General features: G+C 43.1%; 1 protein-coding gene across 1 annotated transcript; it reads right to left on the bottom strand.

The window, feature by feature from the left end:
* Positions 1-930: 930 nt before the first annotated feature.
* On the bottom strand, positions 931-13,233 carry LOC121651010. The gene is made up of 11 exons (XM_042002850.1): positions 13,068-13,233; positions 12,821-12,983; positions 12,496-12,688; positions 12,289-12,381; positions 11,850-11,903; positions 11,556-11,642; positions 10,589-10,680; positions 7,322-8,652; positions 6,867-7,025; positions 6,716-6,769; positions 931-1,414 (listed from the first exon to the last, which is right to left on the bottom strand). Exons 1-11 carry the CDS (start codon positions 13,177-13,179, stop codon positions 1,164-1,166), a joined length of 2,589 nt encoding a protein of 862 aa, XP_041858784.1. The 5' UTR covers positions 13,180-13,233; the 3' UTR covers positions 931-1,163.
* Between the last annotated feature and the right edge of the window lie 449 nt (positions 13,234-13,682).

Below are 13,682 nucleotides of genomic sequence, written 5' to 3'. Positions count from 1 at the left end.
TTAGATCTGGACAAGATCTGTTCCACAACTGTAAAGTGGATCCGTGCCAGATATGGGCTAGGGTGCAAAAATTTTCTGGAGCGGATCCGTTTTCAGGATTACGACCGGATGTTGGACTACATCCGGCGCAGATTTGGCCCTGATCCATTTGTTGTCTGGGTTAGCTGTTATGCTGCAAACAAATGGAACAAACTGACAGTGGAGATTAAACTTTCCCCAAATGTAGACATTTTTAAATCCAGGTTAAAACATTTCTTTTCTCATGCGCCTATGCATGAAGTCTGCACGGTAACTTTTTTAAACTTTTTTAACTTATCTTGCTTTTAATCATTTTAATGTAATTTATTATTTTATTGTGATTATGTGTTGATGCCTTTTACTATTTTAAATATCTGTAATGCCTTTGTTTTATGTAAAGCACTTTGAATTGTCCTGTACATGAAATGTGCTATACAAATAAACTGCCTTGCCTTGCCTTAGTAGCAGCCCTCTGGTCTAGAGATGCTCTGTGCTAGTGTTCCTCCAGAAATGGATCAAATGCAGAACCTCAACTTCCCTGTTGGGATAAAGTATAATAATTTAAATAAAATTTTCATCCACTGAAGTCTTTTTGTATGACAAAAGCACAAACACAAAATAGTATTAAGCATCAATGTATGAGGTGAAGGTGAGGTGAAGTAGGCAATGAAGTCACTGCGACAGCAACAAACAATGAAGAAACCTGACTGCATGAATAGATGACGAAAGTGTTCTTTTATTTTGAACATCAGCTCCTTAATGTCATATTCCACCACTCGGTGAAATTGCGATTTCACATTGAAGGACTGAGTAGGCGGCATTCAGATAGGGGAACTATTCAGACAATGCCAGAAACACTTCTGCCCACTACTCCAACTCAGGGAACTGTGGAGGGGGGCTAAATTTCAGCCAGGGGTGGAATATGCCTTTAAACTCCTAGGTGCAGACTTAAACCAAAACATGGCTCAACAACAGCCGGGTGTTTTGAAAATATAAAAAACCGTGTTTAACAACACTGCTAAACTGGGGTAAAACCAGGTAAATGGCCCATACTCAGTTATGCTGCAATAATAGAAGAAATAAAAGCAGATGGGACTTTAAAAAAAAAGTGATTGGAACGATCTACATTTCTACCATCAAAGGATCTAAAGTTTTCTTCTGGATTCCCTCTTGGTTGTGGTTATTCGGTTTCTCACAAAGTCTCGTATATTCTGTACTGTTCTTTGTGACAACACAGGGTCTTCTGCCTCCTTGCACTGGCTGCATTCAGCTTTGGAGGCAAGTTTTCCTTTGGAAATGTGATTTCCAAAATGTCGCATCACTGCAGCAACCTCAGCTTTTGACCACATTCTCTTTGGGAGTCTTCTTGCTTCATGCTCTTGGTCAGCATTTTTTCCTGAAAGAAATGCAAGAGGGAAAAAGAAAATTAGCTAAAATTAATTAACATTTAACAATTAACAATTAACGCAGGCGTCGCGTGAGTGGCGACTTGTTACAGCAGCCACTTTCCGATCTTTTTTAGTGTGTTTCTATTCTATTTTTATCACTTATTTTACGTCACATCGGCACTTTATGTGAGGGTGAAGCTATGGAGGCCCACTTCTTTACTTTTGTAGCTTGCGCCTTGCTATTATCGGAACTTTTTGGTGTAGCTGTGGGATACACACTCAACCACGGCTCCATTGTTTACTCCCGGGATCAGCTGTTAGCCCTGCGACACACACCATGGAGAGGCCGGAGATCCCCAAGGAGTTACGGAGGAGGAAACGAGGCTGTAGATCGGGAGTTAAGCGCAGGGAACGGAAAAGACGGTACAAGCCTTGTTTACCGTCTGTCATCATGGGGAATGTAAGATCTCTCCCCAACAAGATGGAAGAGCTAACGGCGCTGACCCGGCTGCAGAGGGAGTACCGTGAGTGCAGCCTCATGTGTTTAACTGAGACGTGGTTGAGTAAACTTTCTCCAGACTCTCACGTCACCCTGGACGGATTCCAGCTGGTTCGTGCGGACAGGAACGCAGCGGAGAGCGGTAAGAAGAAGGGAGGGGGGATCGCTGTGTTTGTGAACAACAGATGGTGCCACCCTGGACATTTAACTGTAAAGGAGCAACTCTGCACCAGAGACGTGGAACTGTTAGCTGTTAGTATGCGGCCATACTACCTCCCGAGGGAGGTTTCACATGTTATTGCGGTGACAGTGTACATCCCCCCCTAAGCGGTCACTGCTGCAGCTACAGATCTGATCCACACCATCGTCTCCAATCTTCTAAACCAGCATCCCCAGTCCCTCCTCCTAATCTCCGGTGACTTCAACCATGCTTCCCTGTCCTCTGCTCTTCCCACCTTCACCCAGTATGTGAAATGCCACACTAGAGGCAATAAAACTTTGGACCTTGTTTATGCAAACATTAAGGATGCATACACCTCATCCCCCCTCCCCCCGCTGAGTCGCTCAGATCACAGTCTTGTACACCTCGTCACAGACTACACCCCGGTGGTGAATAAACAATCCCCTGTGAAGAGGCCTGTGAAACAATGGTCTGAGGAGTGCAGTGCTAGGCTCAGAGACTGCTTCCAGTCAACAGATTGGGATGCACTCTGCAGTCCCCATGGCAGTGACATTGACAGTATGACCCACTGCATCACGGATTACATAAATTTTTGTATGGAAAACACTGTGCCATCCAAGTCGGTGCGGTTTTTTCCCAATAACAAACCCTGGGTAACCTCTGAGATTAAGGCCCTACTAAATGAGAAGAAAAGGGTCTTTAACTCGGGGGACAAGGAGGAGCTGCGCAGAGTTCAGAGGGAGCTCCGATATAAAATCAGGAAGGGGAAGGATTCCTACAGGAGGAAACTGGAGAAGAAGCTGGAGCAGAACAACACCAGGGACGTCTGGAGAGGACTGCAGAACATCGCAGGCCATGGAAAAGGAGTGGGGAGAGACCAAATCAGCGGGGACAAGGACTGGGCAGATGAATTAAATCTGTTCTTCAACAGATTTGATTCTGCCTCACCTCCCTCTCCCACCCCCACCCCCACTACCACCTCTTCACACCTCCTCTGGTCAGCCGCCCTCCTCCCCCCTCTCCTCGACCTGCCACCCTCAACATCTGACGCCCACCAGCCCACTGCCCCCCTTCCAACTAGTTCACCACCCCCCTCTATCCCTCCTCTAACACTCTCACCACTCATCACCCCCACATCACCACTTCAGTTATCCTCCACCCCCCTCTCCATAACAAACGATCAGGTGAGAAGTCAACTTAAAAAGATCAAGGCAAGGAAGGCCCCAGGACCAGACGGCATCAGCCCCAGACTACTCAAGGACTGTGCTGAACAGCTCTGTGGTGTGGTCAGGCACGTGTTCAATCTGAGCCTGAGCCTAGAGAAAGTCCGGGCCCTGTGGAAGACCTCCTGTGTGGTCCCGGTACAGAAGATACGGTGCCCAAAGGAGCCCAACCACTTCAGGCCTGTTGCCTTGACTTCTCACATGATGAAGACCATGTAGAGGATCATTCTGAAACAGCTAAGACCCCTGGTGGACACTCAGCTGGACCCCCTGCAGTTTGCCTACCGGCCTGGGATTGGAGTGGACGACACAGTGATTTACTTGCTGCACAGATCACTGCAACACCTGGAGGTCAGCGGAAGTGCTGTGAGAGTCATGTTTTTCGACTTCTCCAGCGCTTTTATTACTATCCAGCCTTCACTGCTACGAGTGAAGATGGAAAGTATGGGAGTAGACCAACACCTGACTGCATGGATTAAGGACTATCTCACCAACAGACCACAGTATGTGAGGCTGCAGCACTGTGAGTCTGACGTGGTGCTCTGCAGTACAGGTGCTCCTCAGGGTACGGTGCTCTCTCCCTTCCTCTTCACTCTCTACACTTCGGACTTCACTTACAATAACACACACTGCCACATCCAGAAGTTCTCCGATGACACAGTCGTTGTTGGCTGTGTTTCTGAGGGGGACGATCTGGAGTACAGGACCGTCATCAGGGACTTTGTCAGCTGGAGTGAGCGTAACCAGCTCCAGCTAAATACCAGCAAGACAAAGGAGATGATTGTGAACTTCCAGAGGAAAGCATCCTCTCTCGCACAGGCGAACATCCAGGGATCGGACATAGAGGTGGTGGAGAACTATAAATTCCTGGGTGTTCACCTAAACAACAAACTGGACTGGTCTACAAACACCCACGCCCTCTACAAGAAGGGACAGAGTCGCCGCCACCTGCTGAGGAGACTGAGGTTCTTCGGAGTGTGTGGGACTCTCCTCAGGACTTTTTATGACTCTGTGGTGGCCTCAGCCATATTCTATGCTGTGGTCTGCTGGAGAGGGAGCAGCACAGACAGGGACAGGAGCAGGATCAATAAACTGATCAGGAGAGCGAGCTCTGTCCTGGATTGTCCTCTGGACTCCGTAGAGGAAGTGGGGGAGAGAAGGATGTTAGCTAAACTGACATCCATCATGAGCAACACCTCTCACCCCCTACATTACACTGTGGGGTCCCTGAGCAGCTCCTTCAGCAGCAGACTGCTACACCCACGGTGTAAGAAAGAGAGGCTCCGCAGGTCCTTCATCCCAACTGCTGTCAGACTCTACAACAATCTGTAACACCTGAATCAGGCCATCATGTTGTAGTCTGTTTACACCGTTTACACAGTCATTTATACCGTCACCTTATACTGTTATTGTTTTTTATGTTTATTGTGTTATATTTAATTCTTAAGTTTATCTAATTATTCTTTCTTTTTTCACTTTCTCTGCTTGCTGCTGTAATACGTGAATTTCCCCGTCTGTGGGATCAATAAAGTTTATCTAATCTAATCTATTATAAGAGTTAAGGAAATAGTAATAATAAACAATAATTAAAAACGTAATCAAATGAGTGTTGCCCTTTGTTGCAGGGCCCGCCTGTCCCCGCAGCATCACGCCCAAGCCGAACAAGATTTCTAAACCTATTCATGCTTAAACTGATTAGTTTCCAATTTATAATAATTTTCCTTGGAATACATGTAGAACTGCTCGTTAATTTCCATGTTAATATCACTGACAGTGTTTACCCTACCATTGTACAGGCCTGCCAGCTGCCAGGCCAAGGAGGCCCGCCACCAGGCAAATATATTAAAAAAAATAAACCAACATGCCAAAAATAACCCACCTATCATTTAATTCATATCAGTCATCATTTCCATTAGAAGGCCTTTGTGCAGCATCAGAGTACCAAGAGATTCTGGACAATTCCATATTCCCAAGATTTGTGGGAAAAGTTTAGAGATGAACCCCTCCTCTTCCAACATGACTGTGCACCAGTGCACAAAGCAAGGGCCATAAAGACCTGGATGAGAGAGTTTGGTGTGGATGCACTAGACTTGCCTGCAGAGTGCTGAACTCAACCCAATAAAACACTTTTGGGATGAATTAGACAGAGCCAGGCCTTCTGGTTCGACATCAGTGACCTCACAAATACTCTTATGGAAGAATGGTTTTAAAAAAAAAAAAAAAAATCCATAAACACATTCCTAAAACTTATGGACAGCCTTTCCAGAAATGTTGAAGCTGTTATAGCTGGAAAGATGGACCCACGCCATATTGAACCCTATGGATGAAGAATGAGATGAACTGACGTTCAAATGAGAGTCAAGGCAGGTGAGAGAATGCTATTGGATATATAGTGCATCTGTTTGACCATCCTCCAGGACCCTTGAATAGACCTTCACAGGGGGGCTGAGGAGTGTGAGCCCTCTGTAGTTGGAACACACCCCTTGGTCCCCTTGGTTTGTAAAGAGGGGGGCCGGCACCCCATTCTACCAATCTAGAGGAACTGGTCCCAATATTGGTGCGATGTTAGAGGTGTGTCTCATATTGAATGGGAACTCAAAGTGAAAAATTAAAAATTGATTTGCTACTCCACTTTCTAGGAAAACAAAAATCACCAGCTGGTGACAGGACAGAACAGGACAGTACAAATCTACACCTGTTGGTGTCACCTGGAGGTTCACATCTTTGGACTCGTCCTGTGCTGTAAGATAGATTTGGCAGAGATGGTGCAGTAAACAATTTTGTTGAATGAATTTGAGATTGATTTCATAGTCGTGTGTAAAAATTTGAACGATTCTACATATAAAACTAATATTTCAGGTTGCTATTAAAAAAAATAAAATAAAAAATAAATGTTCCACCCTATGTCTATTTTTAAAACTCATCTTAAAACCCATTTTTATTCTTTGGCTTTCAGCCCAGTATGAGACTGTTCCTGTTTTAAAGTGCAGTGGTTTGTTTTATTATTGGTTTTATTTGTTTATATTTGTTCTTTTAAAATTGTTCATTGTTTTAAAACTGTTTTTAAAACAATTAACAATTATTTTATCATATTTTATGATATTATTTATTTCCTGGTTGATTTTGTACTTTGTGTTGCTTTGTCCATTTATGTACAGCACTTTGTTTCAGCTGTGGTTGTTTTAAAGGGCTATATAAATAAAGTTGAGTTGAGTTGAGTTGAGTTCCACCCATTGCTAAGCAGGCAATTGCATAAACTCCTCATTATTTAAAATATGCCATTGTGTCAAGTTTCATGCAGTGCATTTCACTTTATTTGCTCTTATTTCTTCTCACATTATTCTTCTGGAAATTTAAAGTCATTGCATATCTTAGCATTATCCAAATACCAAAAAACTGGTCTTACCTTCAGATTGAGGTATAGTCTGTCCTGCTGTGGATGTTATGTCTGACAGCATTTCTGATGACAACAAAATAGGACTCATTTATAATGACTTGTACCCAGCTGCTGTTGCCCAAGATCCTGAGAGAATACCCAGTACAAATAAATTACTTACCCGAGTCCCCAGAGTTCTGTGATAGCTCCTTGACAGGACAGCCCGAGGACTGACCCAGATCTTCCACGTCTTCAAGTTGTGGTCCCTTATCTTCTGTGCTGCTGTCTTCTGAGTCACTCCCACTGTCTTTAGCTTCAGAGTCACTGACTGATATCTCATCTGGACAAAGGGAATCATCAGACAATAGTAACAGACACAGTGGATTGATGACTCAAAGATGGGACAAAACTAGTGGAACACTTTACTTTTTCGACAGATGCAACAGTTGGCTGTGTTGGTGTATCTTTTCTTTCTGACTTTTGGTTCACCCCTTATCATTTCATCTTTCTTCATTTAAAACATGAAAACTTAACTTTTTTTGCCCCTGCCACTAAATTATTTGGAATAAAGAATCATTAGAAACTGGAATCACTAAAATTTAAAGAATGCCCAACCCTAGTTTGATCTGTACTCACCTTCAATCTCAATTTCATCCAGTGATTTCCCCTGCAGGCCAGAAAGATCTCCTTTTTCCATTGACAAAAGCAGTTTAGAAATCTTGGCCAACTGCATGGTTGGGACTGGCAACCTATAGAAGTCCCGATGGACACGGATATCATGTCCAAGGAAATCAGCAACTTGGTCAAGTTCATTGTTTTTCAGATTCAGGATCTGAGAGAGTGTCGCGACATGCTTCCTCAGCTGGGTGGACCTGAGGAGCTCGGGGTGCTTTGCTCCACACTGGCTTGCATATATCCGTAGGCAGTCCTGTCCTCTGTAGTGGCTCAGAGCTTGAGGTCTTCCAAACAGGAAAACATTGTTGTTATAGACACCACATTCCTTTCTTTTACTTGTCAGTCGTGTCAGGGCATCCACCATACGCGGTGTAAGAAGAACAACCACCTTCCTCTCTCTCTTCCCAACAATTTCCACTCTGGTGAAGTAGCTGCACAGCTGCTGCTCCAGTTTGGACAGGGCCATGGCGACATTTTGGTGCAGCTTTGTTCTGTCTCGTTCCTCAAAACTTTTGAGACGCATTTTTGACACTTCTCCAGCACGTCTCCGATTAAATAGAATGATTTGAGCTAAAATAACTTTACTTAGCTCAGTATACGTCTTGGGTGTGGCTTCCTCCATCAAGCTGCTAACAGCAGCATCTGCAGACTTCTGCAGGTACAGGTGTAGTGTCCGAACGTCCTCTGTGAAGGGCAGTGTTGCTGGTTTATTATACTTCACACTACTCAGCGTGTTCAGAGCACTGTGGGAAACCAGCTCGCACCACTTGGAGGTGTACAGTCTACTGAATGTTTCAGCTGACTTAACAAGTCTGTCATCCTCAGCCATCAGAGCTCGACAGTGAACAATGTCGCAGATCTTGTTTAGTGTGTGCCCCAGTTTCAAAGCTAGGCTTGGTGTACGATAGGACAGCTTTTCTTCATCAAAGCCAGCAACTTTCTGAACTGCCTTAACAACCATCTCAAAGTTACTTGGCTTGATGGCTTCCTCCATGCTGTGTATTGAGAAGTCACTGCGCAGACAGACCAGCAGCCTTCCCACTTCACGAAGCTTCTGTAGCACATACTCGTGTTTTGTGGGGTCTTGTCCGTGTCTGTTATAAAGTGACTGGGCAAAGTGCACAATGGAGAGGTCATTTCTCACAGCCAGACCAGTTTCATCCATCTTCATGGAGCTCAGAATCTTCCACATTCCACTTGAAAAGTGTTGGCTGAACACCGTCTCCTGGGCCGTAGCCATAATCAGCACTCTGGTTCTCCCACTCGGTTCCTCCGAATCCTTGTTGTGTGGCCTACAGGGACATCGCCGCACATGTCGCCATAGTTCTTTGCGGATATATAAACCCATACAGTGCATACTGTGCACAAAATTCCCAGTCACAGCAGCAGCTTTTGGCTTTCTCTTCACTTTCAATTGACCCATTTCACCTTGAAGAATGGCTGAGTTGTGTTTAAAATTTCCCTTATTTCTCATTTTTTCAAATAACACTTTGCATTCCTTCGAGTGCTCTGGCAGATAAAATGCATATGATACTTCTGGGTGTGACATGTGGGTTTTCAGGTGTCGAGTCAGTCTACTTTGTGGCTTACCACAAACGAAACAGAAGTTTCTATTGGTCAAGCTGGGATGTGTGGGAGTCAAACTGCATTTCTTCTTAACTTTCCTATTTGACGAGTTTTGTTCAGGAACTGCTAAATCAGATGTTTCATCAGCACTGACATCCATATGTCCAGCGGTCGAGTCCGGGTCAATGGCAGCATCGTCTATGTCATCAGCCGGAGCCGGACAATATTTTGATGTACCAGCTTCATCTGGAATACTTGTGTCCAACACAGTGGATGTGTTGCCACTCAGTAGCTGTAGTCTTCGACTCAAATGCATTTTTGACTGATGAGGCAATGATGATGAGGGTGACCTTGAGTCAGAATCAGAATCCCCTGAATCGGAGTCCGGTACATACTCGCTTCCAGAGCTCTTACACTCATCGAGGTCTGATGTTTCATCCTGACCTGTCATCCGTTTGTAGCAAGATATATGCCAGAGTCCGGGACAAACTGAAACAGATTTACAACATTTTTGTCTCAAGTCCAACTCTACACAGGAACATTCAATTACTTCCTTCTCTGTGCCAATTAAGATTCTGTCCACACAAACCTCAGTTTAGAAACTACTGAAGTTTTGATCATATAGGACTCCCATCCATAAAGAATTGGGAGATCTAGGAGATCTTATCTGCTCAAATTTTAAACTTTATCCCAGTGTGAGTAAATATCAAATCACATCTCCTGAACACAAATCCCCTGCTTCTCTGTTAGCCTGCATGCCCTAATCGCACAAAACAACAATGGCGTCACCCATGGTTGGGTTGAAGCTTGTACTACGTATGATTGGGATTCTATAGATAAATCTATACCATTCCTCCACAATGTGCAAGTGGCCACACAGTGACATGTACAACATGTTCTTAAATCTACCACAGATAACAACCAGAAAGCTGCCTATTATCTAACTTTCCGATTCAACTAAACTTAAAAGTAGCAATAGAAAAACTAAAAGCACTACAAGAAAACAGTGAATTGAAAAAGAGTTTCATCAAAAATACAAATAATAGAGTGCCCTGTATTTGACAAGCTCATTTAAAACATGTTAACTTTTTTGGACCTGCTTCTTAGAGGAATTGGATTTGAAATGGAGGAATTGCAATGGGAACCGAAATCATTCAAATTCAAACAATGCCCAACCCTACTTTCTATATAGCGTACACTACAGCAGCATTACAGCGTGATTTACAGGTCTGGCATTTAAACTACAGCTATTCAGTAAATTATTTTGAATGGAATTCATAGTATATATGTAGCAAGTCAAATGGGATTTGATTTGATATACGACAGCAATTTGACAAATACTTATGGACAAAAGCAGGATTGGAGCCAATTCTGTCTTGACAGAATACAAATTCAAGCTGAAGACCTGGTTTGGCTGCATGTGGATGTGGCCTAAAACAAGCTTTCAAATTGTGCAAGAGGATGTGCCAATAATCAGATAGTTCTGTTGTGTGTCCCATACACTGAGACTATGGTCATCAAAACAGGTGATCTGGGTTTAAATATGACCTGTGGTCATTTGCACCATGTGACTTTAAGGGTTTTAGACCTTATCCACTCAACCAAGACACTTATTTTTCACAGGTTGTGCACTCAATAGATATTTTACCTTTGCATCTGAACCCCATCCATCTCAGAGAGCTGAAAGGTCCCAGGCAGTGACTGCACTTGTCAAAGGCAGACATATCCCTACACACCACATGGTGTTTAGGACACTGAGAAAAATAAAACAAAAAAACAACAACATATAAATACATATATACAACTAGAAAAGCTTTCAGAGAGAGCAGAACTCTGCCAAGCGTATTGACTGTCATCCAACATTGCAGTCATGGATCATCACCAAAATATAATTATTTGTTCATTGACATTCACAACAAGTTCTGAAAATTTCATCAAGATCCGTCCCTAACTTTTTGAGTTATGTTGCTAACTAACAGACAGACAAACAAACCCCGATAAAACATAACTTCCTTGGCGAAGGTAAATATATATAAACACCTTAGAGACAACAAGCCTTCTGTGAAATTTCTCATGTATTCATTCATTTTATGTACTGCTTGTATAATTCAGGGTGGTGGGGGTTGCTGGAGCCTATCCCAGCTATTATCAGGCAAGGGTCAGGGTACAACCTGGACAGGTCACCATTCTGTCACAGGGCTAACACAGAGACAAACAACCACTTACGCTCACATTCACTCCTAGGGACAATTTAGAGTAACCAATAAACCTAACAAGCATGTCTTTGGACAGTGGGACAAAGCCGGAGTACCTGTGGATAACCCACGCTGAGACGGGGAGAACATGCAAGCTCCACATAGGAAGGCCACTGTTGGAACTGTCCAAACCCCTCCTCAGCTGGGGTTCAAACTAGCGACCATCTGTTAGGCTGAAGTGCTAACCACCACACAACTGTGCAGCCCATATTATTTGAAAATTATTTATCAATCAAAATAAAAAGTGACAATAGAAACTTGAAGGAGACAGGAAGTAAACATCAGTGGGAGTGTGACTTTCGGGCTCACACTGGGTTACTGTGTCAGTACAAACCACCACAAAACCACCACAAAATCAGGTGAACATTACTTACCTCTACAGAACTGGGCTGGGGCTCAAATTCTGGACTCTGCTCCCTCTGGCTCACAGATATGGAAGCGTGTCCCGTCTCCATCATGCACTAAAACACAGGACAGATGGGAAAAAAAAAACAATGTAGACCAGAAGAATCGGAAGAAGAAGGAAGGTTTGGTCACAACACTGAGCTAGTAGAAATAAACATGAAAGATGAGGCTCAGCAGTTTTTATTCCCAGTGCAACCTTTGTAGACTCAAAAACCCTACAAGGATTAAAACTACCGAGCAGTCCATTCAACACTGAGACGTACCTGCTCATCATCAGCAGCATTAGGATCTCTGGGAGGTATTTCTGGAGCAGGTTGCTGTGAGGGGACAGGAAGTAAACATCAGTGGGAGTGTGACTTTCGGGCCATTAAATACACTGGGTTACTGTGTCAGTACAAACCACCACAAAATCAGGTGACCCCACACACACACACACACATGCAAAGTGAGATTCCAAAAGAATGAAAAGCCTCCAACTGATGTGTCCACATACACACATTCAGGTAATATGTCCGTACATCCCACCATGTAGCAGGTGGTTCCTCACACACATTCTGAACTAAGTTAAGATGTTTACAGCCATGTCATGGTTTTACCAGGCAACAGTGTGAGATGAAAATTGAATGCCATAATGTGAAACCTTAAAATCCAAATATAGTGATGGACTAGCCAAGAGCACATATAAATTATACATTCCTTTACCCCCTGTTGTTTCAGTGCATTCACATGGGCTGTTGTCAGACATTCCTTGGAGGGTGTGTGATCACAGTCATTTGAAGACTTCATACCAGATTCCTACATGTTAAATTGACAAACATCAAAATTAATATAATCCAGTCCACCAAAATATTTTCCACCTACACCGTTTCCCCATTAACAATTATTATTAGAGCCTGAATAGTTACTCACCTTGCATCTCCATGGCCAGTCTGAGTTACCATAATTATATGTGATCTCGTCTCCTGGGTTAATGTCCCGGATTGCAAACAAACACAAGTGGGGCTTTCCTTGCACACTTAAATACTTAATTCTGGCATTTGGGTTGATATGGTCATCATTAACCAGTCTGCCAAGCGATCCATCTTCTTTTGCTGCGTCAACACTTTATAAAGAAAAAAAAATATATGTCTTGCAATGTGTATTTTCCTGATTTCAGAACCCATTTAGGTTCTGACAATTAAAGGCAATGTGTCTGACCACTGCAATCAAATAAAGCATCAGCTTTAATACGCACCACCAAAGTTTTCCATCAAAGCGAAACTCGAACATAAAATGTTTCAAGGCATCATGGTAAACCCTCACTCGTCTCTCACATTCCTGTTTGCTGACAAGTTCACCACGATATTCTAAAAGGAAGTCTCCTTTCTCAAATGGCTCACAAGCAAAGACACCCCTACCTGTTCAAGACATAAAAAAAAGTTATGAAAAGTCAGGCAAAACGCTCAGTTTTCAGATAGCAGTCATTGTGAGATGTAGCTAACCTTTGAAATCACTGATGTATTTAGCATCAAGTCCTCTTTTGTCTTTTCTAGTTTCAATGTGAAACTCTGCATCTTGCTTTGGATTTAAATTCCTCCGTTTTGGCATTTTCATTGTCTTTCAGCCTATATACCCAGAGATAGAGTTAACTTTTTTATGGTTGGTTGTAAAACACATGCAAGCAAGCAAGCTTATTTGTATAGCACATTTCATGTACAAGATAAATCAAAGTGCTTTACATAAAACATTAAAAGCATTAAGAAAACATTTTAAAATATAGGGCAAAAAATGTACACTGAGGTGCTCAGATAGTCTCAACGAGTGCCTGACAACATACTAGAGGAGAAATAAAGGAAAGTATACCTGGCGATTGCTGTTTTGGAGTCTGTGTTCAAATTTCACGAGTTATCCCGCAATAACTTGCGTCAAAACAACGGTGGAAGATTCCACTATCTGCACTGACGACCCATTGCTTTTGTTTTATCCTGTTATTTAGAAATAAACTAACTATCAGGTGATCCGGCACAAAATCACTCCAATTGTCTCACTTCACCTGAGGCAGGTAGCGGAATCTCCCACTGGTGTTTTGACGCGAGTTATTGCGATTTCGGGATAAC

The sequence above is a fragment of the Melanotaenia boesemani genome, chromosome 13 (genome assembly GCF_017639745.1).
Source record: "Melanotaenia boesemani isolate fMelBoe1 chromosome 13, fMelBoe1.pri, whole genome shotgun sequence".
Taxonomy (NCBI): domain Eukaryota; kingdom Metazoa; phylum Chordata; class Actinopteri; order Atheriniformes; family Melanotaeniidae; genus Melanotaenia; species Melanotaenia boesemani.
Note: the sequence above shows the minus strand (reverse complement) of the source record. Positions and strands in the feature narration are given on the sequence as shown.

Bases quoted from the DNA above. Each gene is read 5' to 3' on its own strand.
- LOC121651010 (XM_042002850.1), bottom strand. From the start codon at position 13,179: ATGAAAATGCCAAAACGGAGGAATTTAAATCCAAAGCAAGATGCAGAG. The intron at 8,653-10,588 runs GTTCAGATGCAA...ATGTCCCTGTAG, and splicing joins AGCTCTCTGAGATGGATGGG to GCCACACAACAAGGATTCGG. The intron at 7,026-7,321 runs GTGAGTACAGAT...CCCTTTGTCCAG, and splicing joins GGATGAAATTGAGATTGAAG to ATGAGATATCAGTCAGTGAC.